We start from the raw sequence: 26,617 nt of genomic DNA, 5'->3' as shown, positions 1-26,617 counted from the left end.
ACTGTATTTAGCTAGTTCATTTTGATATGCTTAAATTAGGGTATTTGATATTTTATTTCAAAATACATGTTGATATATTTTTGCCTATCCCTGGCTACACACATATAATTGTAGGCTACTACACGCTAAACCAGTGAAAAGTTATTAGACCTTCTCAGAGACAATTTTTCACACACACATTTTCAGTCTTCCATCTTACCACTTGGGAATACAAATTAAAGTAACATTACATTACATTACATTATTTATTTTAAATGATAACATTTATTTTTTATAATAATATCTAGCACCCAATCAAACGTCGACTACACTAGTAGGTTGTACACCACGAACATGCCCCTTATTTGACTATTTTGCGCGACGCCAACGCGTGTGAACACACCCACTACACTTCTGATCTCAATCAGCCCCGTAATCAGGCTTACGTTGAACTTGAGAGAAACTTTTTCCCTGCGATGTGTCGTCGTAATGCAGCTTAAACAGAAACATGGGAGACAAATACGTGAGGGGTCCGTTAACACGCAAGAGGAGAACGACCATTTCTGAAACCGCGTCTCCGGTGCTGAATTCTAAACAAGCCAACGGGAGCAAGCCGGGTAATGCTGGCGAGGAGTCCAGTGTCAACAATGGAAGCAGTCCACGTAAGGTGCGGGATACATCAACGACACCACGCAGAGACAAGAGCTACAACGATGCCATTAGAGAAAGGCTCAGGTAATAGTCTCTGCATTCCTTTAAATCAACATGGCAATGTCTTCCATCACCTCCTGTGGATTCCGTGCGCAAGACCACCAATGTTTTAGCATGCTAGTGTCTGCCTGATGTAAATGTGGAAGGAAGACTGTAAGACGCTATTGCAAATTGCGCTATTGACTGTAATATTGTAGCCTTGTGCACCTAGTGTCACTGTAACATATTGAGCATCACGTGTCTCCGTCCTTCATAATTCAGTTCAGGCCATTTGAAGGCCGCCAAATTAGAATCCATATGATGTAGGGTCAACATTTTGATCTAAAGGGGGTTTGGTTATGCAATAACGTTTGGCTACATTACGAATGACAGCTAAGGCTCTGTATTCATTACCTATTAGATGACATTTCGTGGTTCGTGCAGCGTAATGAAGTTGTCCCAGTATTCCGTTATCTTGTGACGTACATATGTGGTTCCTTTTGATAACGTGCTCTGTAAGAGCTACACAGGATATGTGTCACACTGAAGACAATTTAGCTTGTGCCAATCAGTCTTCAACAGGTAATAGCAATGGAATGTTTCATGAAAAAATGCTTCATGGACAGAAAAAAAAGTTCTGATCGTCAGGCACGTTTTCTATATTCCCAAAGTGGCTTGTAATCTCAGACTCTTTATCTTCTGAACTGTAGTCCATTTGCATGTCAGTCTTGTATTTTTCAGGACTTCAGAGCAGTCCAACATATTCCAAACATTTGTCTTAGACTCTTAGGCCTACTGAGTAATTGGCTGGATAGCAGTTCTCTCCACAATGGAAATCAATTGGGAACATAATATTCGTAGAGAAGAGTGATTGGCATGGAACTGTCCCAATAACTGTCATAATTAGGACTCCTCTTTTGAGTTCATGAAGGGGGATATTACAATGACATTTGGCTTGTTGGTAAAGTGTGAAGCAACTCAGTCTTCTCTCAGTTAAGCAATTCGGGCAATTGTGTCCCTTGCCTTAGTTTTCACAACTGCGGAGTCGTGTTGAGTTATGAGTATCTGTGGATAAAGGTCAAGGTAATACTTAAGCTTAGATTATAGGTTCCGAAAATGAAAACAAGAGCTCTCATCTAAACCTTAATGCCCTTTTTGAGTTTACAGCCTTTCCTTATTTCCCTACCATTGGACATATTTGTGTAATTTTAAAATAAATATTCTGTTTTGTTATTCCTGTTTGTTTATTTGTAGATGTCACACCCATCAGGAGTCCTTGCTCAGCTCTGAAAGTGGCTACAGCAATTACAGGGGAATCCTTAACTGGTGTGTGGTTATGCTAGTAAGTACCTACTTGTACAATGTGTGCACATTACAAGTCAAACTTGAATCTGTTGCTTCATTCTGACCTTCAGCGACATCATTTTACCACGGCCCCCTGCTGAACTGCTTGATTTGTCCATTTATAAGAAGTGGCTGTTTCTAGTGCAGCATGAGCTTTATTTCTGTGGAACAAGCAGAAAACATTTTCAGAATCTTCTGAATTCTTTAAAAAAAAGTTTTTAAACTCTTCTCTGGAAGATTCTGTTCTGTTCTGTTCATCTTGGACCCAATGTCATGGAAAATCCTAGATTGGCTCATATATGTTGCTTGTGGGCACAGGGTTGTATGTCTCCAGAGGCCATGTGGCAAGGCTGTGTGTCCCCAAATCTCTTGCTGTGATGTTTTTGTTTTTATCAGTTGGCTCAAGTACAGGTACAGACAAGGGTCTGGCATTGAGACCTCAATCAGGACAAAGGGTACCAGGATGCAGCCTACATTAAGGCAAATTTCTTTTTTGTGACTTTATTTTCCCTATAATTAGATAGCAATTAAAGGTTGGTAGGTTAAAATATTTATGTTTTACATGTAAGGTATAATGTTCATGGAGGGTAACTCCATGAACATTAGAGTAGAGCTTTCTCTACTCTCTTTTGCCATCTGAACACAAGTCTTGTGCACTGGCAGACCAGTTCTTGCCATCATTACACAAGAATGGCAGGCCAGTGTATCACCTGTTCTACTGGTGTGCCATTAATTGCTTTAAAGTATTTTGAATGTCACAGGGCTATTTATAGTCAAATAAATCTCTACCTACCCATGAAGGATCTGGGTAAATGGCTTTCAAATTTGCTCAGTGTGCCTGGGTCCAAGATGTAACATAAATGTTAAACTATGAGTGCTTTGGATTAGTCCTTTGTGCAGTCAGCACTAATGTCAACCAACAACAGCAATGATAATTTAATAATTACCATTGCATATGTCTTCAAAGATAGAAGTACAAAGGAATACAGCATATTTTCAGAGCAGAATATCAACTTGAACATAAGTTGGTAAAATGAAGAGACAGCCCACTGAAGCAGGAAAAAGACAACTGACAACAACAACTTGCAGAGAAAAGACTGAATCTGAACTTGTGGCCTACCCTCTCACCTATCTGAAAGCCTGACTTAACACCATGACCCCAGGGAGCAGCCATAAATCAGCTCTCTCTCTCCAGTGTCCAATTCCCAAAGTGGCTTTGTAGAGAGAGAGAAAGAGAGAGAGAGGAGGACTTTGGACCACAGACAGAGATTCTTGGCTGTGTGACCGGCCGCTTGCTCTGTTCAGTTGAGCAGGACAGCCAAGTTTCTTTATCTCTCTCTCTCCTTCTCTCTTTCTGTCTCTTTCTCTTTTTCATTTTCCATGTCTATCTATCTTGCCCTCTATCTCTGTTCATCCCTGTTCATCTCTTTTTCTATTATTGCCCAATCACTTTATCTGCCTCTATCCCACTTTGTATCTCTCTCTGTCCCTCTAATTCTTCTCACTGCTCAGTCTCAATCCCTCCTCAGTCAACCTCTCTCGGCCTGTTTGAGGTCCCCTGTGAAATAGTATTACCAGATGAAATCGTTATTATACCTAATAACCATGTCCGGCTCAAAGAATAAGCTATGTTATGAACAGAGCTATGTTAATTGAACAAGAGTGTGTTATTGCACTCTGCCACACACCCACACACACACACACACACAGACTAGTTCCTATATTTCCTGCTCTCTTATCAGCTCTCAAACTTTCTGTCTGCTCTTTGGGTGGACCTCACCCTGCAGACAAGCTTGGCCAGGTGCTCTGGCAGTGCCAATGGTGAAGCGGGCGAATGACCTGGCCACAGTGGGCAAGCCTCCAGGCACGTTGACTGCCACTCACTCCCACTAGTATGTGACAGACTACAGCCACTTCTGTCACTGTGAAGAGGGACATCAAGAGTTTAACCCTCCACCCCTTCTGCCATTGGTGTATCCAGTTGGTATTTTTGGGCTGTTTTGCACAGTAATGCTCAATCAAGAAGTTTGAAATGGATTACTTTGATGACTGCTGGGAATGTGACATGCCCTCTAAAAATAAACATCAATTTTCCCCTCACATTGGAGAGAATCTGGAGCACTGGTCTGTCGTCTTCAAAGCCACCGAGAGCAAATTGTAATTTCAAAAGCCAGTATTAATCCTGGCTTTGAAACAAGATCACATTGACATTCTCACTGGACCCTTTTTTCCTTTTCTCTATCCCCCCCACAGCCCCTCCAAACACCTCCTTTTTTCTCTTTTTCTCTCTCTCCTTGCATTCCCCTCAGAACATCCTCAAAATTCTTTGTGTCCAGTAATGAATAATTATGAAACCCATGCGGAAAATGGCTGCCGAGAGAAGATCTTAGGCCAGGAGTGCAGACCTCGCCGCCTCCAAGGGCCGCCTTCTGTGGCTTCGCGCCTCCTGGAGGGAGGGCAGCGGAAAGAGACGTCGAGAAAGAGAGAGCAAAAAGAGAGAGAGGAAGAAGGGAGGAAGGAAAAATAGAACCATACCAGGGTCTCAGACTGAGCCAATTAAACATAAAGGCACTCAGTTCTTCAAGAGAAAAAAAATCCTAAAGCTCAGGAAAATGTCTTCAGATCCTGTGCTGCTATTCACTTTTTTTAAACTTACTCTGGATTTGACAACACTTCTTAAGGACCCGTTTTAACGGGAGACCTACTTGCAGGCACATTGGAATGGTTTTGACTTCTCACTTGTTATAATTATTGAACCTCTGATAAACTGGTCTTCATGCGCCATCTCATCAACTACCTGCAAGTAGTCCCTGAGTAGTACTCTTGTGTGGATTCATGTAGGCAACCATTCATAATAACCTCTTCAAAATGGAGTCTGTATGCTTATAGTGGCCTTGAATGATTAATTATATGGCTTGTGGCAAATAATATGTTGAGGGAATATGGGATATGTGACGACCTGAATTAATGAAGAGAGCTGAGATGCAGATCCAGTTCTATAAAAGTTACATCAATAAATGAAGATGCATCGCAGTCACACAGCACAGTTGCAACACATCAAGGCATTTTATTTTTCTTTAGGGGACATGTCCAGGAGACAGAGACAAACAGAACAAAACCAAGAATAGGCTATGTAACTACATGTCAGTATTGTTTCATGAAATCTTCTCAATCTACTAACAGAGCAGTGAAGACAGTGCAGTGTTTGACATTCCATGCAACAGACTAAATAACCTTACTGAGTATGTCTGTCGTATGGCAGAGATTTGGCAGGGTGAGCTGCTTTTGTTGACGGAGCTGTATGCTTTATCTGTCTCTGATAATGATAAAGAGACATGGAATGCGCTTCAGTTGGGGGACTTTGATCTGATTTTGTTCCCCTCCTGACTGCTGGGAGGCTGGCAAAGATATCACTGTAGATGTGTGTGCAGGAGAGGTTGTTGTCATTAGGCAAGCAAACCATCCCTCTTCTATTGCAGGCACCCACTAATAACAACATGCTGTCTCACACAGGTTTTGAGCAATGCACGCCTTTTCCTGGAAAACCTGATCAAGTAAGTCATATGCACAACAGCAGCTCAATTGTGAAACATGCACAACTGCAAAAGTTCTGATTGTTTGTTCTTTGTAGTGACCTACATTTTGGCAAGTCTTCTGAAGGTCATATTTCTCCCAAAAAAGTACAGGATGGTCAAAGTGGGATGGTGTTCTTGCCGCGTGCGTGCGTGGTAGTTCACTACCTACTTCACACTGCTCAAGGCCTACATACAGCTGGCAGGCATGGAGGTCACTCTTAGCCCAAGACGACTATGGGGCTATCATTGCAATAGATTTTTAATGTTATGCATGCCATTGCATGTTTTTGTGACACCATTGCTTTCTTACAGGTATGGGATACTTGTGGACCCTATCCAGGTGGTTTCTCTGTTCCTTAAGGACCCCTATAGCTGGCCTGCAGCGTGCCTTATCATTGGTACGTTTTTGTTCAACTTTCAGTGACTGAGTGTTTTGTTTTTTTCCTGCCTAAGCTGTTTGATAACATAATTGAATCATAGCCATTCGTTGTTATTTGGCTTAATCTATTTTGGGGCTCGGGCCCTCTCGACAACAAGTGCAGAGTCTTACCAAGCTGAAGCCACCAATTTTCCACTTTCTTGCCATCCACTCTTGAGCAATACGGAACTAATATTATGCAGCAGTTTTCTTTTCTTTTTTGCATTGATCCCCCACGTCTAATTTGTTTATTTATTTACTCTTTCAGCCTCCAACGTGTCCATAGTGGCAGCTTTGTACACGGAGCGGAGGCTCGCAGTGGTGAGTGTCACTGCGCAGCGCGTGCGACTAATGCGCAGGATGCACTGTGAAATCTTTCTAATCTCTCCTCGCACCCATCAGCGAGAACCCCCCCACACACACACACACACACACACACACACCCTCCACAATCACAAACTTCACTAAAACAGGGAAAGATCCATCGCTTACTCACGATGAGTCTTGTTCCCAAGCAGAATGACTGCTGGTGTTTTCTTCTTGTGATGTAATGTAGAGTGAGGCTCTCCACTGTGCTGTCCCATGGCTCTATTCTGCTCCTTTTCCCACAGGGCACCATCTCAGAGGGCACCGGAACATTCCTCCACATCATCAATCTCTCTGCCATTTTGATCTTCCCCCCGGCTACTGTGTTGTACCTTACCTCCATGACCCCAGGTACACAGAAAGAACACACACACACACACACACACCCCCCACACACAATTTCGTTGTTGTTGCTCCTCATACGCTCTCTGCACACCATTTCTCTGTCAACCTTGCACGCTTGACATTCTCACTGCCTTCTCTCCCCCCCAGTGCTTTCTTATCCACCTGTTTGACACTCCAGATCACATTTGTCCCTTCACCTTTACAACCAGCCGATTAATTTTAACCCCATGGTGGGCTTTTCTTGTGTTGCAGTGGGAGGGGTCTTCTCCCTGGCCGTCTACACCATCCTCTTCCTGAAGCTCTACTCCTACAAGGACGTGAACAAGTGGAGTCGCGAGATTAGACACGCCAAGGCCCGCACCCTCTCCCGCTCACACTCCTGTGAGTCCTGCCTCTGCTCTGGAGCTTATCACAATAACCGCTATGCCCAGTCTGTCACAGAGAGATTTAGTGTTTGTTTGACACCCTGTGTTAAAACGCAGAATCGTGCTAATGACCGCTAGTACCCCCCAGACTAAAGATTTGTTATTTTGTTTGTTGTTACAATATCTAGGGCAAGATGTGAATTTAAGAAGGCTCAAGGCAAGGGGGTCAGGGTTTATCGTGTGTTCCATTTTTACAGGCTGACGGCTTGTGACAACCCGTAACTTGAAATGACGTAACTTCCTTGTCGTAAGAACTCGCCATGAACTGGGGATCCTTTGATTTGTACGAGATTTTTTCTCATCAGTCAAGTTTAGGCAGGCGTGTTTTTTTAATTTTGCGAAACCTCCGTTTTTTGTCAACTTACTATATTCGTAAGACGAGCACCATGGACAAATGGATCACACGATTAGAGGATTAATGCTGCTTTCGAGATGTCTCGTAAATCATCGTACACTCACCCGTACAACATGTACCAATGACTGGCTTTAGGAACGAGGGGCATTAGCAGGAGGCTAGTCATTGTTATTGTTTTGTGCTACATACATGCCATCTCATCTCAACTATGACCGGATTGAAGCAGCCATGTTTGTTGTAAAAGCATTACATCAACTTTAACGACCACCTACATATGGTGTACCCTCAATGTTTGTACTCCCAGTGTACCCTCAAAAGGGTAAAGCGTGCCTGCCCAAAATGCCCATAAAGAAAGCTGGGTAATTTACACTTTCCAACTTCGGTGGTGGATTCTGAGACATTTACGAGACATCTCGAAAGCAGCATAACTTTAGCCTGTTGGACTTTAAAAATGGCATTTGACATGCCTTCACCTCCGCCCACTAATGACTGTGGATTCTAAGGGCCCAGCTAGGGATGTAACGGTATGGAAATTTAACCTCACGGTTATAGTGACCAAATTTATCACGGTTTTCGGTATTATCGCAGTGTTTTTAAAAGTGTGTTCAATATGTTCAGAAAGCAATAATAGGCCTACACAAGCTGAAATAGTTTCAAAAAGTGTGACAGCATTTACTATATTACAAAATATAGGCAAAACCTTATCAAAAGTGCAACATTTAACCAGGGACGTTGGAACTCATTTTCACCTGGGGGTGCTTATAGAGGGGGTGCTGAGGGAGGGTAAAACATTTGTAACTGAGTAGAATGGCATATTTTCATTCACATGCATAGGCCTACATCCTGACTGCACAAACAAACCTGGCTGAGCTGAGCATTCTTAATTTATAGCATAACGTTACCGTGGCATTGTGTGTTGTCCCATTCACTTTTCCCTTGCTCATGTTTAATTGGCTTTGTGCCACAGTTAAATCCATCAAGTAGATAACAGAATCAGTAGGGTACCAGTTTTGTTTCATTGTACCAGGCCTACTGTATGTCAAAAGCAGGCTTGGATGAAGCTGGGAAGGATTAAACACACGGTTTCCATACCGTGGTAATCAACAGTGATAATCATGATATTTGAATTGAAAACGGTAATTGTTATCGCCAACATTTTTAACGCGGTTTACCATTATACCAGTAATTGTTACATCCTCACTCATCATTATTACAGAATTAATGTCTGTCAGAGGGCCCAAATTTCTATCAGCGCCCCGGTGTCCCAATATAAAAGGTTAATTGTGTAATTGAGTTATTAGATATAAAGTACAAAGTGGCTGAGGACCCGTTCTAAAATAACATTTCTAATAAAAGATAAATATCAAAATGCATTTTCAAAAAATCTTGAAGCTGTACTGAAGAACTGCTTTGTCTTATAAAGTTGTGTGCACACTGGCGAAACACGCACGTCAGAACATCTGCCTGCCAAGTAAAAGGCACTAGCTTTTGTGACACTGCAGCAGTTGATGCTGTCAGTGAAGAGATGTGTTTGCTCATTTCCACCCTGAGAGTCATGAGTGGTGCAGAACTGATGAGTTGTTATTGCCTCACATCCTCACCCCACCCCACGCCACGCATCCTGTGCTGTCTGTTTGAAATGCAGCTGATCTAGTGGGTATGATGGGGGGGTTTATGAAGGTTTAATTAGTTTCAGTGTGCGCCTCTGCCTGCTTAACTCCTGTGACCCGCGTGTCTTTGGCTCTGCCGCTGTTTACCGGGAGGAGATTTTAGCGTTTAGTCAAATATTGAGTCTTTTATTCCCGAGCAAACAGTGTGCACAGATGCATTTCACACACTCACACTCGCACACTCACACACACACATACACATACACACACACACATACATGAAGACCCACAGGCATGCATATCAACACAGACCCTCATGTGTATGTGCATAGATCACATACAAACACAGCACACATATCATCCACACCCACTCTTCCTCTCCGCTTAAGTTTGTCAGTTCCGTTATCTATTCCTGTGTGGTATGCCACTTTTGAGCCGGTGCTGTGCTGCCACCTGCTGGTAGCAAAAATGGTTCAGGCTGCTCAGTCCAAACTTTACTTCAGCTGAATAGGAGGCATGTCAAGACAAAGAGCCTTGACAGCTTAATGATAAGGACAGTGTTGCGTGATTTCCATCACCCTGCTACTGATTATGGCGTTTTCACAATAGCTTGTGATTTCTTAGATTCTTTGAGCTTAAACAGTGTAACAGAGGTCTTCAGTAACATCAAGGTCATACATGTATAGTTTTTATTTAAAAAGAAAAATAGCTCAGATATTAAACAGTGTGGCTTTTATGTACTGAAAGAGGCCTTAGGTAAATCCTCTTACTATGTGTAAGCCATATAAATTCTATAACTTATAAAGTATATTAAGTTGAAATCATAAAGGCACCTTAAACATCAGTTGCAGTGCTCTTGATTCACTCTGCTTTTCTGTCTCTGTGTTTATCTGGGTATAGTTTAGTGTCATCTGTTGTAAAGCTTCAATTTTCATCTGAGGATTGCTGAGTCTTTCTTTTGATTTTCCCTTCGCCAGGTCCATCTGTGCACAAAGCCAATGGGGTGGCGGCCCACGCTCAGGTGACCTACCCAGGCAATCTCACACACAGAGGTGAGTGTGTTTGTGTGGAGCTTAGGGAGTCAGCCGTGCTCAGTCTCTGTCTCTCTCTCTCTCTCTCTCTCTCTCTCTCTCTCTCTCTCTCTCTCTCTCTCACTTACTCACACACACTCACACCTGGAAGAGTAAGCACAGAAAAGCACAGGCCATCTTTCCAGTCATGACTCAATGAAAAAACTATAACTTCTCATATGGAAAATTAAATCGAGTGATTTATGCAAAAACGTGTTTTGATGTAGAGGGATGCCTCGGCACACTGTCAGCCCGTTTCTTTATGGGCGTGCCAAAGCGTTCGGTCACAGTTGCCATCGGGGCATGAAGGGGCACTTTGACTGTGCCAAGGCCTGTGCCTGTTTGGGGGTTTTATATGCTTCAGGCTCTTTAGTGCAGTGGACTGAACAGACCAAGCCATGTGAGGAGTCAGTGTGGAGCTCTCAATGAAGAATGCTGTAGGTTTAGGAGTGTATGAGGAGACTGAGCTTCGTACAAGATGCACAGTCTACTATAGTGCATGTTTTGTATTTGACAATGATACGGCATAAGATAATCTTAAAGGTATAATTACTGGTTCATGGTATAATCGGTATAATAATAATAATAGTAATGGTAAAAAAAGGAAAAATATCTGAGGTACAATGTGGATATGTTATAAAAGGCTTCTAAAATCTGCATGGTTGAATGTTGAGTTCTGGCTGGTCATTTTTTATCCCCTTTAGATCTGTATTACTTCATTTTCGCCCCGACACTGTGCTACGAGCTCAACTTCCCTCGGTCTCCAAGGATACGTGTCCGGTTCCTGCTGAGGAGGCTGTTTGAGATGGTGAGCAAGATCTTTTGGCAATGAGTCCCACACAACACAGATTCATTTGCCCTCAATCTTTTTACAAAAGGATGCTTTTTTATCGTGGTGAACTTGAGAATATTAAAGTTTGTTTCCTTTTACAGCTTTTCTTTATACAGTTGTTGGTGGGGCTGATACAACAGGTATGGCATCTGAAGAATCAATCTGATTTGCCAGCTGGTCTTTTTAAAAGAAAAAAAAAAAAAAAAAAAATATTTTACCTTAGTGGCTATTGCCGACTGGAGTTTTGCTCAGCACTGCATTGCAATAAGTAAAACTGATCATGGTTTCAATTTATATTGACTTCTCTTTTCCTTTGCAGTGGATGGTCCCTACCATTCAGAACTCCATGAAGCCATTTCAGGTATGAACTAGATGTACCGCATAGCAGTACAAAATATGACCGCTGCTCAGTCCTGTACATCCATTCCGTGAAAATAAATCATATTAATGAATTTGTCTCCATCTTCTACTCCATCCCCCACTCTTGAAACTTTTGTGTATGCTTGGCCGCACACAAAGTAGCCTATACTGGCGCTGCAAAGGTAAATAGATTTGTAGCACTTTCCAAAATTTTTGGCATTGTTATAAAACCTTTAAAATATCTAAACAATCACAAGTAGGGCAGTTCATCACAGTCCATCCATTGCAACTGGACTGATGAAAGGTACACCTGTAGGCTACATTGTATTTGGGAAAAGCAGAAGGTATAATGTATTTATTTATTTATTATTAAACAAAACAATCCCTGTCAGTTCCATGCAGTTTTCAACAGCTATCAAGAAGAGAGGTCATGTCATGGATTTTTGTGAATGTTTCTTCTACATATGCATAAGTTTAGTCATCTAGTTCATATGATATTCAACGGGCCAAGTTGAAGAGCTACTGTCTGTTATTGTTTGTGCAAATAATAGGCTGATTCATGTTCCCTTGCATTTTGCAACTATGAGGTCCATGGTTAGTCTGGCTTCCGCCAGACCAAGCTCAATCTTTTAAGAAATCGAAAAGGAATCGCCGGCATATCAGGCCGAGTTCACCCAGCCTAGTCCATGGTAGGCGCCCGATAGAAATATTGTTTAATTTTGCGATTGAGATATCCACGCACTGGCCCTGCAACGTGTTCATCCCCCGGTTTCAGAGCTATTCTAAATGCAAAAATGCATAGAGGGAGTTATGACAAAATTGTGACTGTTAACAAACTATAGGCTATATAAGGTAGGCCCTATGCTAGGCCTATTACACAACATAAATTGTCACTAGGCTATGCTAGCGACAAAAATAAAATCTCCTTTGGGAACCAATGGCTTATGCAGACATGTCAAAGTCAAGGCCCGCGGATGAATTATCTACGGCCCCCCGGGATGATATTTGATTAGTATTAGAACCGGCCCGCAGGCCACAGCCGCCGGCTGCTGTTTTGCAAGCACCAATACTCCATTTCCCACAATGCAACGGTAGCCCACGAACTCACTGCGGCGCCGCAAGTGGGCCTCGGCTTCATTATTCATCAGTATTCAGTCAGGTCAGATGTCAACTTTCAGCTACCCCGCACCCCAGTGTTGTGCCTGAACACGTTCATTCATATTTTGAGCGAACGTGAACTGAACGTAGGCTAGCCTACTGTATTAGCCTACTACTGCCTGATGAACGTTACAAACTCGTTCATTCTGGTGTCTGTGAACGGCACGCTCTTTCAGTTTAACTTCGTTGAATAGGGTGTCAGATTTCTACAGAGCCTTCCACGCGAAAACCCGGCTAAACACACCGTAAAAATGCCTTAATATGGCAGCATGCAGGTCACCATTTGTCAAACTATGGACCGCGGTCCGCAATGTGGACAATTTCCTATTTAATTAGGAAACGACATTTAATAGAATGACGTGGATTTATGCAACTTCCATAAAAAACAGAGCACAGACTATATTTGGCATTAAGTATTAAAGTCAGCCAAAAGCTATTAATTAGTCTTAGTTAAAGATAGTTAAAGATCTCCAGATCAGTGATTTACGCATGATCTGATCCGCCATTTTCACAAAAGCTGGTATTGTGTTTCCTGAATCCTTACATTCAGGCATTCAAATGAAATGTAATTAGCATATAAATATTCTATCAGTGTATGATGCTTGCATGAGGGAAACATCCCAAAACAACGGCACCCATATAACTGCTGTTGTTTTGTATTTCGGTACGGTAAGTATTTCTCATGCAAGCATCATGCAACAATGCAAAAACAATGAAACTATTGTAGGCCTAATTATATTTTACATTAGCAAAGCAGTACTCTGATGTGCATGTTTTCACAAACTTTTGTGAACAATCTTAGCACTTTAAACATTGACTGTTTTGAAGTGCATGTATAGCAATATAGTATAAAAATAATAATAATTGTGATATCATTATGATAATTTGATGGGGGATGGGAGGGAGGGGGTGGGTTCATGTAGGTGGGCCCTATTACCCCAAAGTATGCCTTGACTGGGCCTCAGGTCAAAGAAGTTTGAGAAAGGCTGATGTAGACGACAAAGCAGCAAGGAGGCATCGTATGATCATTTAAACAAGTTTTATGACAAGGTCGGTGAGGATGGGAAAAATCGTACATTTCTGTGCGAAGCGGCGGTCATATGGGTTTAGTCAGATTTTTTTTTTTTTTTTTTTTCTTTCCGCATGTCCAAATTTCCATCAAGGATTCCCGGGACACTGAAAGACCGGGGTACACGAAACTTGGTGAGCATGTAACCCCACATGGATAGCATGGAACCATCGTTTTTCGTTTTGATCTGTAGCCCCCCCGCTGGACTGGACCCCCCGAAAGGAGGGTAGGACAGACACAGTTTTCTGTGAATATCTTGAGAACCGTAGGGCCTAGGATGACCAATTTTTTCCATATGTTTGCCTCCAGGGGTCATGTTAACCCATTCCATGTGCACACATGTGCATAAACAGATACACACGCACACACATACATTCACAGTAATCATACGTATGACACATACTCACACAGTAGACATATGTACGCATGCATGCACATGCACAAACACACATATGCAGACAAACACACAAGCACACACACACACACACACACACCCACACACATAAACATAAACGTGTGCACGCACACATGCACACAATTCAAGAATTTCTCAGAATTATGAACAGGCAAGATGGGGGTGGGGTTGTATAAAATGAATTTTAAATGTGAAATCTATGAACTAATCATGTTTTGGTACTTGTTGTCTAGCAGATACCATACCAGTGAGAATTGAGTGTGGATAATGCAATTTAGTGAGACAGTTAGAATCATATAGGCCTTTCAGCGTGATTTATTTTTGTGGAAAAAATGTGCTGGACTGGGCGGCGGTCATATTTTGTTTTAATATGTTTTCATAAACATTGAACCAGTCCGGTGTTCCAGTTTAAATGGTGAGCAGTTTAACTTGTGATATTTGCATAAAATCCGTGAATATTCAACACTCTGCCTACTTGTTAACAGCTTTGCTCTGCCTCCGCCCCTCGAGTGCCGGGAGATTCACATTTTCACAAACCCACAGTGAGACAGAATACAAAGAAAGATCTTGCCGAAAACACGCGGAAATCACCGGTTCATGTATAATGCATGTCCGCTTAAGCATTATCCGCACAAAATGCTCTGCAAAGTATCAAAGTAAAACAACGAAGGTTTTGTTGGGTTTCGAACATGAGTCTAAATGAGGCAAATGAGGCAAAATGTACATTGCATCAGCACTACCACTACACCACAGAAAGACGAGCAGTCATTTCAATGCCATCATCAACCATCATTAATCTATAGTGCTAGTCTACTAGCTAGCTACTGATATCCTGTCCATTGCTAACTGGTGACATGACACCGAATGCAAGCCTTGCACATGACTGTGTTTTATAGTATTAACCCCCAAAACGGAATAAAGTGTTCGTGGGGACATGTCAGTTTGTTGTACATCAGTTAGGTTTTGGTATGTGAGGCAAAGATGAACCTACTTTGTTGTTTTGAGGCTTGCATATGCCCATGTTAAATTGTGATAGCACCAGTTAACATGGGCGTATATTTCTCACATATGATTTACCTGTGTTAACTTTGGCTAAAAGTGCAATATATACATACAAATCCTGCATTGATTTCAACGGCTCGTAGTGTAGTGGTATAGACGATATAGAAGCTAATCCGATCCTCTTTCATGTCCATGCGTGGTTCGAATTCCAGCTAGATCGCTAGTTTTATTTTTTTTCCCCATTCATTCAGTCATTTTTGTGGATAATGCTTAAACGGACATGTATTAGACATACACTGGTGATGTTTGCAGCGATATCCGTTATAATGTCTCACTTGCAAACACTTTGTGAAAATGTAGCCTAAACCTGCACTATCGGAGGCAGAGCAGATTAAGAAGTAGGCAGGGTCTTGTTGAATATTCACTGATTTTATGCAAATATCACCAGTTAAACTGCTCACCATCTAAACTAGAACACCGGCCCTCGGCTTGTTGCAAATTTGTTTTTTGGCCCTCTAGTGTATTTGACTTTGACATCCCTGGCTTACAGTATCAAGCGGACTTAGGCTGCCACCTCTGGCGAAAAGTGTTTTGCATATCAGTAGTAATACATTTCACGCAGCTGTGTGAATCACGGAAAGCGACACTTCTAAATGGAACCCAACCCACTGTACAGTAGATCAAGGTATATGGCTAAAGCAGCCATAATGAAAGCGTTATGATTGTTTGGATACTTCACACACACGTGTTTTTTAATCGCATAGACTGCTACTACCAAGCTGGAATCAAAACACATCGACTCCCCTCTCACACCCTAAACACCCACTTCGAACAAACAAAAAACGTCTCAGTCTCACGGTATAGCCATAGGCAAAACTGTATTGGACCGGTGTAATGTTGGTACTAAATCATCCATCGCAAAGAATGATTTTTGTAGCACGTGCAACAAAAATGTGTAGGTACAGCCAGAGATGGTTGATGAAGTATATTAAAGATCTTTGCTACAGCCCTGCCCTGGATACATCTCTCAACGTGCGCTCTAAAACATTTGGTTTAAATGGAGATGTAGATCACGGGTGCGTTAATAAATCTACATTGAGGCGAGTTGACACAAATTATTCACTTTGACGAATTTCGGTAGCTTCAGTCCTAGTTACTTTACTTTGAGCCATGCTCTTCCTTGAATCACCTTTGAAAATAGAGGATTGAAGTAGCCTATATGGATGTTTGGGAATGAACGTTGACTCAGATGCTTTTTGAGACTTTGAGATAAATGTCCCAGCCAGGTGTTTAGGATGCATCATAGACAGGTTATCTTTCAGGTAGCCTATATATTTTCCATTAGAAAACCATCACGTAGCGAACGTGTTGTGGCTAACTCATTAGCTCCTGTTAGTAGCCTAGGTTATGGTCTAAGCAAATGAGATGACAGTCGAAAGATGCAATTAGTGCTGTTATCAATTTTCTTGGTAGCCTATAACCGCATGGTTTTCTACAAATACATCAATAATCAAATTGGCCTCCATCACTCAACCAATATGCTAACGGTAACATTATTTTACCTACTCTAGGCTATTGATATAACTTAAGATTAACGTAGCCTACCTGCAGTAAAAACCAAGCATGTCCGATAAACATTCTCAGATTCATTTCGGCTTCAAGCAGAAATGGGAGTTACATGTCATGCAGAAATCATCCTACCCTTATTAGACGTTCTCTGGTAAACTACAGTCTTGTCCTTGTAGGAAGCGTAGTGTCTTTCCAACCAACTTTAGATTAACTTCCAACAAAATTACGTCTCACAACGATGCGCCATCTGGTGGACAAACGACTACGTGACGCCAATACTGGAAATGCAGCCAAATTATTATGACCGCCGCTAGCGAAGCTTTTTGGTCAATGATACCCGGGACACCGAACCACCGGGGCACATGAAATTTGGTGGGTATGTACCCTATCTTAAGTTAAGATGTTCAGAACCTAGGTAATGTTACCGTTAGCGTTGGTTGAGTGATTGATTGATTTTGATTGATTTGGTTTTTGTAGAAAACTATAAATGCGGTTATACCAAGCAAATTGATAGCATCACTGTAATTGTATCTTTCGACTGTCATTTGTTGCACGTGCTACAAACATCATTCTGTGCAATGGAAGATTTACCAACGTTACACCGGTCTGATAGAGTTTTGCCTATACATGCGTGAGACTGAGACGCCTGTTTATTTTGTTTTAAGTGCGTGCAGCTTAAGCTACTGTGTAGTGGGTCCCATTTAGAAGTTCATTCGCGCTTTCCTTGACTCATGGAGCTGCGTGAATTTTATTACAACTTTTCGCCACGATATGGCAGTTTAAGTCCGCTTGATACTGTAAGGCGTAAGACATTGGTTTCCAAAGGAGATTTTTTGTGTCGCCAGCATAGCCTATTGACAATTTATGTTGTAAATAGGCCTACCTGTAGCTTAGGGAAGCTAACAGCTTTCTATTAGGATCTAGTTTGTTAGTTACAGTTTTGTCATAACTCCCTGATGCATTTTTGCATTTAGAATAGCCAGAGCGTGGATATCTCAATCGGAAAATTAAACAATATCGGGTGCCTATGGACTAGGCTGGGTGAACCCAGCCTGATCTGCCCGCTATTTATTTTTTGATTTCTTAAAAGATTGAGCTTGGTCTGGTGAAAGCCAGACTAGCCATGGACCTCAGTTACACAATGCAAGGGAACATGAATCAGCCTGTATTTGCACAATAACGGACAACAGCTCTTCAACTTTGGCCCGTTAAAATGTGTATGAACAGTCTAGCGACGCATTTCATCAAGGCCCATTTGGACATGTCAGTTATTTGCACCACTGGTTAGATGTAAAACAGCATTTCGTTTCAGACTGCTGTTACTTAATTTGTGCATTAACAATAACGTTTCAGACTACTGTTACTTAATTTGTGCATTGACAATAAAGTATTACATGAACTAAAGATGACTAAAATCTTATGTATTAGAAGAAACATTCACAAAAAATCCATCCATCCAAAAATGACCTTTGTTTTTGATAGCTGTTGAAAACGGCATGGAACTGACAGAGATGTTTTTGTTTATAAATAAATAAATAAATAACATTATGCTGATACCTTTTGCTTTTCCCAAATACAATGTAGCCTACAGGCGTAAGTGACCTTTCATCAATCCAGTTGCAATGGATGAACTGTGATGAACTGCCCTACTTGTGATTGTTTAGAGATTTTAAAGGTTTTATAACAATGCTACATCTTCTTTTGCTATTCTACAATCTATTCACCTTTTCAGCACCAGTAGGCTACTTTCTGTGCAGCCGCACACACACACACTCAGGCATGCCAAACAAGCATACACAAAAGTTTCAAGAGTGGGGGATGGAGTAAAATATGGAGACAAATTGAAGTGTGATTTATTTTCGCGGAACGGATGTACAGGACTGAGCGGCGGTCATATTTTGTACCGTTATGCGGTACATCTAGTTATGATTATCTTAACTGAAGAGAGGGGCGATTAAAGCAGAATGATATTGCATTTTCATTTTTAACGGGGGGGGGCCTTGAGACCAACAAACCATAAAAAATTCTTCATCCTCGGTGCCAGGGTTCAGGTAGTTATTTAGGAAAAACGGCATATTTTGGGTTTGGGGGGGGGGCAAACGAAATTTTGGTGGCCCGGGACCAAACTAAATTTTTCTGTAAAAGTCTAGTGGGGCTACATACCCACCAAATTTCATGTGCCCCGGTGGTTCGGTGTCCCGGGTGAAATTCAGGAAGTAGATGATGAAAAAAAAAAAAAAAAAAACTTTGACAATCCCTATATGACCGCTTCGCTAGTGGCGGTCATAATTAGTTACTTGTAAATTAACTAGTTTACTAGTTAAATATATTTGAACAAATGTATTCATAAATACCATTAAGTGGATGTAAGGTGTATATATTTATATGAACTTCTTTTAATTGATGTTCATCAGTTTTTTTGATTGCAGAAGCTAATCTAAAGGTAGAAGTTTCAACTTTCAACTATTTTCTTTATCCCCTGCAGGACATGGACCTCTCCAGGATACTGGAGCGACTGCTGAAACTAGCCGTGAGTGTTGGGTAGACAAATGTGATGGAGATGTATGTGATGGAGCATCGTGAAGAAAACCTGTGATTTGTGTGGGTGTGATATCCTTCACTCCTCTCCTCTCCTCTCCTCTCCTCACTCCACCTTGCGTTCTTGTCCTCCCATCCTCCTTCCTCTCCTCTTCTCTCCTTTCCTCCATCTACCCCAGGTCCCCAATCATTTCATCTGGCTCATCTTTTTCTATTGGTTTTTCCACTCCTCCATGAACTTTGTAGCTGAGCTGCTGCAGTTTGGTGACCGGGAGTTTTACCGGGACTGGTGGTGAGTACTTCTCATTAGATTGTCAGTCTGTCTGTCGGTATGTCCTTTTGGCTTCATTAAAGCAGCAGTATGTTAGCATTTGACCTTGAAATATTAACCTAAAACTCATTTGGATGGTTCATAAGCATGTGTAGGTGTGAGAGAGACACTTGGTGTCAAAGCACAGTGGTTATGCTGTTTGCTGTTGAGATGAGCCTGCAAAGAGTTGTTGGTTGTGGCTGTGGATATCTTCCGATGGGTGTAACGAAGGATGAAGGATTCTTCATCTTCATGTAATGACATTGTGATGTTTACTCGTGTGTGTGTGTGTGTGTGTGTGTGTGTGTTGTGTAGAGTGTAGTGCAGTGCTGATCAAACGCAAAGCATCAAGTCTTTGTTGTCAGCTTTCTTGTGATTCGGTGGCCCAGCCGTGTACCGTGGATGATTGACAGCTCAGTGGCGCGAGCCGTTCCGAGATGTCTGTTCAAAAGTTAGTTTTCGCATTTCCGGAAAAGAACGCACTGTCATCACTCTTGACATCACAAACGTTCTGCTCGGCCTCTTTCAGATAGATGGAAAGAGACATTTCCTAGATTGGCTCAGGGGTGGGGAGTGGTATGGAGGAAGGAAACTTGTTTTTTTTCCCCCTATGAAGCTCGTCCGACGTTGTGTCTTTATTCTCCAGAAGGGCTCTCTTTGGGGGATTAACTGTGTGCTAAATTCAGCTCTTGTCTGGTCTGGGGTTTTTCACAGAGAACGTCCAGAGGAAGTCATTTAGCAGCCGCTGGCTTAAGCGCAGCTGGCGTCGGCCTGCACAGGGACTGATAAGAGCCGTATGGAATAAAAATGGCCGTCATCGTGAGGGAAATGTGGAATGGGATGCATAGGAAAAGTTTTACTCTTATTTTTTTTTTTTCTGCTGGCTACTTTTGAATGTTTGTGTGTATGTGTGTGATTTTGTATTTGTGTTTGTGTATGCACATTCATTTGTATCTGTGTGTGTGTGTGTGTGTACATACACACTGTATATGTATTCACTTGTATTCATGTTTTTTTCTTCCAGGAACTCCGAATCTGTCACATACTTCTGGTCTAATTGGAACATTCCAGTACACAAGTGGTGTCTCCGGTGAGTACAGCTTCTGGACTGGCACATTATGCCTACGGTGTGAAAAATAATTAGTCTTTAATGACAGATGCTGTTGGCAGCTTAAACACTTGCACAGATACCCTTTACACAGCAGAAGACCAAATGCACCAACAGATATCATCAATTAGTATCATGCATAGAACCGAACCAAGGTCTCTGTTTGCAAAGGAAGAGCTATTAACTGGCCCTTGGGTCTCCTCCCTAGGCTGTTAAAAGGCCACGCAGTGGACGTTGTGTCCTCTCACCCTTCCCGTCAGATTAATTACTGCTGTGGGCGTTTGTTGTTTCCTCCACAGCCACTTTTACAAGCCCATGCTGAGTAGAGGTGTGAACAAGTTGCTCGCCCAGACCGCCGTGTTCCTGGTGTCCGCCTTCTTTCACGAGGTTTGTGGGGGCTCCAGTAAAGCTGTCACACTCGGCCACACACACACAGGCATACACAAGCACTTACAGATGCACATGCAAAACAGGCCCAATCATGCATAGGCGTGAAACCAGCATGTATCCATGCATTATATTTAGATACATAAACATAGACCTATCTAAAATTACATAAATGCTTTTACACACAGAGAAACACACAGTATTCCTGCTTATGTCTTGGGCTAATGTGATGGAGTTGCCAGCACTGACTGAGTCTCTCTCTCTTTCTTTTCTCTCTCTCTCCTGCAGTATTTGGTCAGCGTGCCTCTGAAGATGTTCCGTCTGTGGGCGTTCATGGGCATGATGAGTCAGGTCAGACTCCTGCCATCGTGACTCCTTTCTCTCTAGACACTTTAGAGTACCACCATCATTCATTTTTAAGATGACGTGGGAGTAGCAAAACCAAAGCCACTGCTATTTGATTAATTCGTTTTATATTTAACATTGCTTTCCTTTCCAGTTTATTTAATAACTAATTTGACTGCCCCACCTTCCTCTGTTGTTTTTTCTCCAGATTCCATTGGCTTGGTTTGTGGGACGGTTCCTGAGGGGTAACTACGGCAACGCGGCTGTCTGGATCTCACTCATCATTGGCCAGCCTGTTGCTGTGCTCATGTACGTCCATGACTACTATGTGCTCCACTACCAAGGGACACCCGTCGGAATGGCCGGACTCAATTCATAATGCAATATAGGTGTGCCCTTCCGTATAGGAAAATACTGAATGTATATGAACAGTATATTTTTTTTCAAAGGGAAATCCTGAGGACACAGAGGACACTGAGCCTCTGCCCGAGATGGTTTGTAATAAATTTATCTTGTATTCCAGTTGAAGAATTTACCCATCCGAGACCAATTCTCTGGCAATGCACTTACATTTTGCAGGGAGGAGCTAGTTGTGCTGTTATCATGTGCAATTGTCCTGACACCACCACTGCCCAACCAAAGCACGAGAACATTTTTTTATGCCTTTTTATGTTTCTTACTTGAAACTCCAGCACTATGATCAATGCAAACGTGTTCTCATATACATGCAGAGTATATCTGCCTACTACTGGTATTTGTGTGACTGGTCGCTGTTGCCTATTGCAATGCTTTATGTGCTAAAAACTTATTTTTCTTCTTGTATTGTTTCTTTAGCTGCACTGTATATCAGTGGCTTACGTTTTGTGCGAGTATTTAATCATATGTATTTATTTTTCTATAATTAGTGTGATCAATGTCATTTAAAGTATTTGATTTCTGAAATGATTGTGTTCGCTCTTTGCACTTTATCAACATGCATGTGTATAGTTTGCAAAGCTGTGGAGGTGCTCCTTTTGAAAGGAACATGGCACAAGTATTTTGATTTTAATTGTGAATTATTTTATTTGCACAATGCATAGAAAGCAGTGTTATTTTGCAATTATAATCATCATGATTATCATTATCAACATATTTGTTGATTTACTCCTGCTTGTTGACCTTTTGTGTTGTGAGGTCAAATTGAAAATTTTCAGTGTTCTTGGCAGAGGCGTTTCCTTTGAGTCAAATTTTGCTTTGGTTGTCTGCATCTTTTGGATGAGTTGCATTTCAAACAAACTTGTTGCCAATTCTTTCTTGTGTCTAATTATCTATGCTATCAGTCTGTAAACAATTCATTCTGGGTTTTCTTTTCCCAAAGTGCAAAACTAATATTTGGCTTATTGAAATAGCTTCCTTGTTTTCAATGCAAAGGGTGAATTTCCTCATACTGAACCACACCCTGTGATTTTGGCTTAACTTCATTTAGATGCAGTTCATCTGATATTTCTGAGCATGACTTTAAGTTTACGTTTTATAACTTGCCGTAGACCTGATGTCAGTCAAATACAAAGAGGTGTGTGTAGTAACCCATAACCCCTTCGAACAGCAGAACACACACCGCACAGTCATGCCGAAGAACAGTAAGCAAGTGTAGATCTTGTGATTCTGGGGTGTGGATTTTGTCCTCTTCTGTTTTACCTGTTCTGGAGAGGGTTTTGTAAGTACAGTGCAATGCAATGCAATGCAGTGCAGTTCAGGTGCATTTCTGCACACTGAGACCTTTGGCAGCTGCGTCACCAGTGAAATAAAATCCTGCCCATGGAACCGCCTCAGCTTACTCTTTGTGTGTGTGTCTGTCTGTCTGTCTATCTCTCTCTCTCTCTCTCTCTCTCTCTCTCTCTCTCTCTCTCTCTCTCTCTCTCTCTGTCTCTGGTCTTTGAGTGTGGGCGTGAAAAAAAAAGTATTGGTGCTTCTGTGTGGAAACGATACCAAGAGCATGACCCCATGTTCATACAGTGCCTATAAAAGGGTTTTATTTGTGCAGAGAGCAAGGCATTAGGAAACGGGTGGGACAATCACATGGTTCCATAATAATAACAATAATATCAAATAAAGTAAAAATGAAAACAAAAAGCACTAGAACCTCCAGCTGGGTTTTGGAGGAAATTACACCAGTACAGTGAACGTCTGGAATGGAGGAGCGGGATCGGCTGCTCTACTGCTGCAATGGAAAAGAGAAGTGGATGTCAGCATTCAATTATGTCTTCTGTTTCGTTTGCATTCCTTCATTCATATATTCATATTCATATATTCAAATGTACTAGTTCAAATTAAACTAGTTCGAAACTAACCAGCTCTTTAGAGAACATCTCCTCTCATAGCAACACTTACAACAAGTCTTGCTGATCCTAGCACTCACCAGCCGTCTGACAAGTAACTGTTAAAAACAGCACTCACTGATGCACTTATTCTTACTGTACTCTAATGCTTTTTAAATTGTCCTAAAATTGTTGAGAATTGCTCTAAAACTTAAACTGTTTACCATGTTGTAAGTCGCTTTGGCTAAAAATGCGTCAGCCAAATGTAATGTAATGCAATGTAATGTAACAGCATATAGATGTAAGTCCTGTCCTGACAAATTTTTGTTTGTTTCATTCAATTGACTATATTTTTGTGTCTGTTTTCTTATCTATTACAGGAACAGAGGAAAAACATGAGCACATTTTCACTGAATCTAATAGTATGTTTTGGTCCTTAACCACATTTCTAATGATCTGATCCAGCCAAGCTTACCTTTGCCTTGTTCTGTACAGGCAAGTAAAGTTTAAATTCAGCTGGAAGTTCATCCTCAGAGTACAGCCTGTCAGAGAAGTACACTCTTCTGATTCGGCAGTTGGCGTGAATCTGCATGATAATGAGACTTGTGAGTAAAGCACTGTGTTCAGTGGCATCAAAATAAAAACCCTTTTGTGTCCAGTGTGAAAAAAAAAATTCCAGCTGTTTTTTTTATGTCTTGATCTATTAATAACTAAAACCTTTTAAGATAAAAAGGCAGCACATGAAACAGGAAGTGAAGACATTTAGGCCTAAAAGGGACATCCAGCACAAAAATTCCTTTAGTGTTATTCAATTTCTATACAGAGACCAAAAAAAAAAAAAAAAAAAATCACACACACACACAGCATGAGTTATGTTTCTCACCTGTACACGAAGCGTCTCTATGTAGTTGGTACCGTATGCCCTTCTGGTGAAGTCTGAGAGGTTAAACTGGATCTGGTTCCAGCCGTCGTCCAGTCGCATGGGCATAGTGCAGATGAAGGGCTTTACTCGGGTGGTACTCTGGTAGTTACTCGCCCGAAATCTCCGCCTCACATTTTTGTCATCTAAGACCTTGCCCATGACAAATGACACAGAATAATAAACAGCAGGAACTATGACCACACATCATGTCTATATACTGAAGCCAGTTATGGTAGGAGTGCTTGGCCCAAATGTAGACTTACCTGAACTTCAAAGGTGAAATATTTCTTCAAGTTCTTGATGATCATAACCAAAAAGGGGAGTTTGATGCCTAGTGTCTTTTTTGGGATCCGCTGGACATGTTATATAAGTTGTGCTTTGGGAATAAAGGTATGCAAGCTCTGAATAATCAACATTCCTTGAAAGAACAGTGGGAAAGTATCATAATGTGCTTGATGTACCAGTGGACAAGTTTGATGAGAAATTCAGCCACCTTACCTGACATTGGTTCCTTCAACTTCAAGAACCAAAGACTGGATGTCATTGTCTGTTATTCTTTTAATGTGACCGTTTCTCACCTAGGGAAGCAATAATTCTGCTATAGTTAAGCTGTAACGTTACCATTCAATGCAACTGCACTGCTAAGTTAAATATTATTGTCGTCGGTTATCTTAGCTTAACGGTAAAGCTAGATCTTAGTATGTAGGTATTGATAGCGAATAGCGATTTTAGACATCAGCAAATGACGTCCACCAGGAATGCGTCCACCGTTGAATGAAGGTAATTTGCCATTAAAGTTCATTCTAAGAGCAGCACAAAATGGACAACAAACTAAGAACTGCCATCACAGTATATTACTCAGAGGCACTTTACCAACATTAAATATGTGACCTTAGCTACATTCACCCGATGTTTTATCAGCTATTGCTAAGTTAGCTGCCTTCTAAGTCACATTACCTATAGCCCATCACCATTGACAGTAAAAAGAAGCCAGCCAATCATCCATTAAATGAATCACCTCAGCACCTAGCTAACATAAATTAGCTTGCACATTTAACTGGGGATTGACCATTCTTACCTTCTTGTCCCATATTTGCAGAGGTTTGCTTCCAATGCTGTACAAAATCGATAAAAACCCACTCTGAAAAGTATTTTTAAACATGTTCCTAGCTTTATACCATAAAGCCAAAGTGCATGCAACTACCTAGCTATGTTTTGATGCGAGTTGGGCTTTTCCTCAAGTTATTAGGCTCCGTGCTGCAGCAGCGGCAGATTAAGAAAAAAGGTTCCGGTCCTTACAGCTATGGTCAAAATGTGCCAGCTAAAACTGGACAAAAATAACGCGCGCGCCAATTTTCTCGAAGTTTATGTGTTGAAAATCTATGGACATATGTCCTACTCTCTTTCTGTAAATATGTGAAAACCTATCCGCATGAAACAATAGAATATTCCGTCCTATCTCAAATTCGTTTAAAATACAATTCTAGATATAAATCTAACGTTACGACTATTTTTCTGCCCTGCACCTCACATGCCAGCTATCTGCTTTTTTGTTTTTTTTGGAGTTGCTATGATACGAGACGCAGGTCCCTTGTCATTTCGAGCTGATCTCTGTTTACTTCTAAAGTTGCCATGGTGCTGCCAAAGTTCCAGCCTCATGCCATCTTTTACGCGTGCAGCCCTACTGTCTGGTGCAGCCTGTCTACAACCAAAATAGGCTAGGCTATACAATGTTCATCGACGACCCTGAATCAACATCAAATACACACACAATATCAACGCTGATGGTTTAGTTGCCTAAGCCATGTTCCGCAGGGTCTTATTAGGTCTTAAATTCCTAACTTGCCCGAGAACACTGGACCCTGGGAACATGAATTGCCTTAAAATACAGAATTCAGAACAATGTGAGCGAAATAATAAAATAATAATAATAATGGTTGGCACTCTTGTTGGCTCACTTCTTTTTCTTCGCCCCCCACCTACATTTCCCTATTTAAACACTTGCCAAACTGTAGGCTGCATAGGCTAACTATAAAGTTTTTTTTACCACTTTTTTCTGAAGTTGCAGCTTTTTTCCCTTTACTAACATTTCCAAGGTAACGGGAGATGAAGGCGGAGTTAGAAAACT

General features: G+C 41.5%; 2 protein-coding genes across 2 annotated transcripts; one reads left to right on the top strand and one right to left on the bottom strand.

Annotated features, from left to right (window-relative positions):
* Positions 1-348: 348 nt before the first annotated feature.
* On the top strand, positions 349-23,073 carry dgat1a (diacylglycerol O-acyltransferase 1a). The gene is made up of 17 exons (XM_048229828.1): positions 349-714; positions 1,924-2,011; positions 5,527-5,567; positions 5,901-5,986; positions 6,275-6,327; positions 6,618-6,723; positions 6,970-7,098; positions 10,085-10,159; positions 10,882-10,985; positions 11,111-11,149; positions 11,329-11,370; positions 19,068-19,112; positions 19,300-19,412; positions 20,455-20,520; positions 20,838-20,925; positions 21,214-21,276; positions 21,479-23,073. The coding sequence occupies exons 1-17, from the start codon at positions 488-490 to the stop codon at positions 21,647-21,649; spliced, it is 1,536 nt and encodes a 511-aa protein (XP_048085785.1). The 5' UTR covers positions 349-487; the 3' UTR covers positions 21,650-23,073.
* A 183-nt stretch (positions 23,074-23,256) lies between these two features.
* Positions 23,257-26,064, bottom strand: cfap20 (cilia and flagella associated protein 20). Its single transcript, XM_048229789.1, is given in 7 exon segments — positions 23,257-23,470; positions 24,043-24,153; positions 24,451-24,639; positions 24,753-24,836; positions 24,838-24,865; positions 24,988-25,067; positions 25,568-26,064. Coding segments are annotated over 7 exon segments (582 nt in total). The 5' UTR covers positions 25,652-26,064; the 3' UTR covers positions 23,257-23,464.
* Between the last annotated feature and the right edge of the window lie 553 nt (positions 26,065-26,617).

This window comes from Alosa alosa, chromosome 20 (assembly GCF_017589495.1).
Source record: "Alosa alosa isolate M-15738 ecotype Scorff River chromosome 20, AALO_Geno_1.1, whole genome shotgun sequence".
Lineage (NCBI taxonomy): Eukaryota > Metazoa > Chordata > Actinopteri > Clupeiformes > Clupeidae > Alosa > Alosa alosa.
The sequence above is the reverse complement of the archived record's forward strand: the minus strand, read 5'-3'. Positions and strand labels throughout refer to the sequence as shown.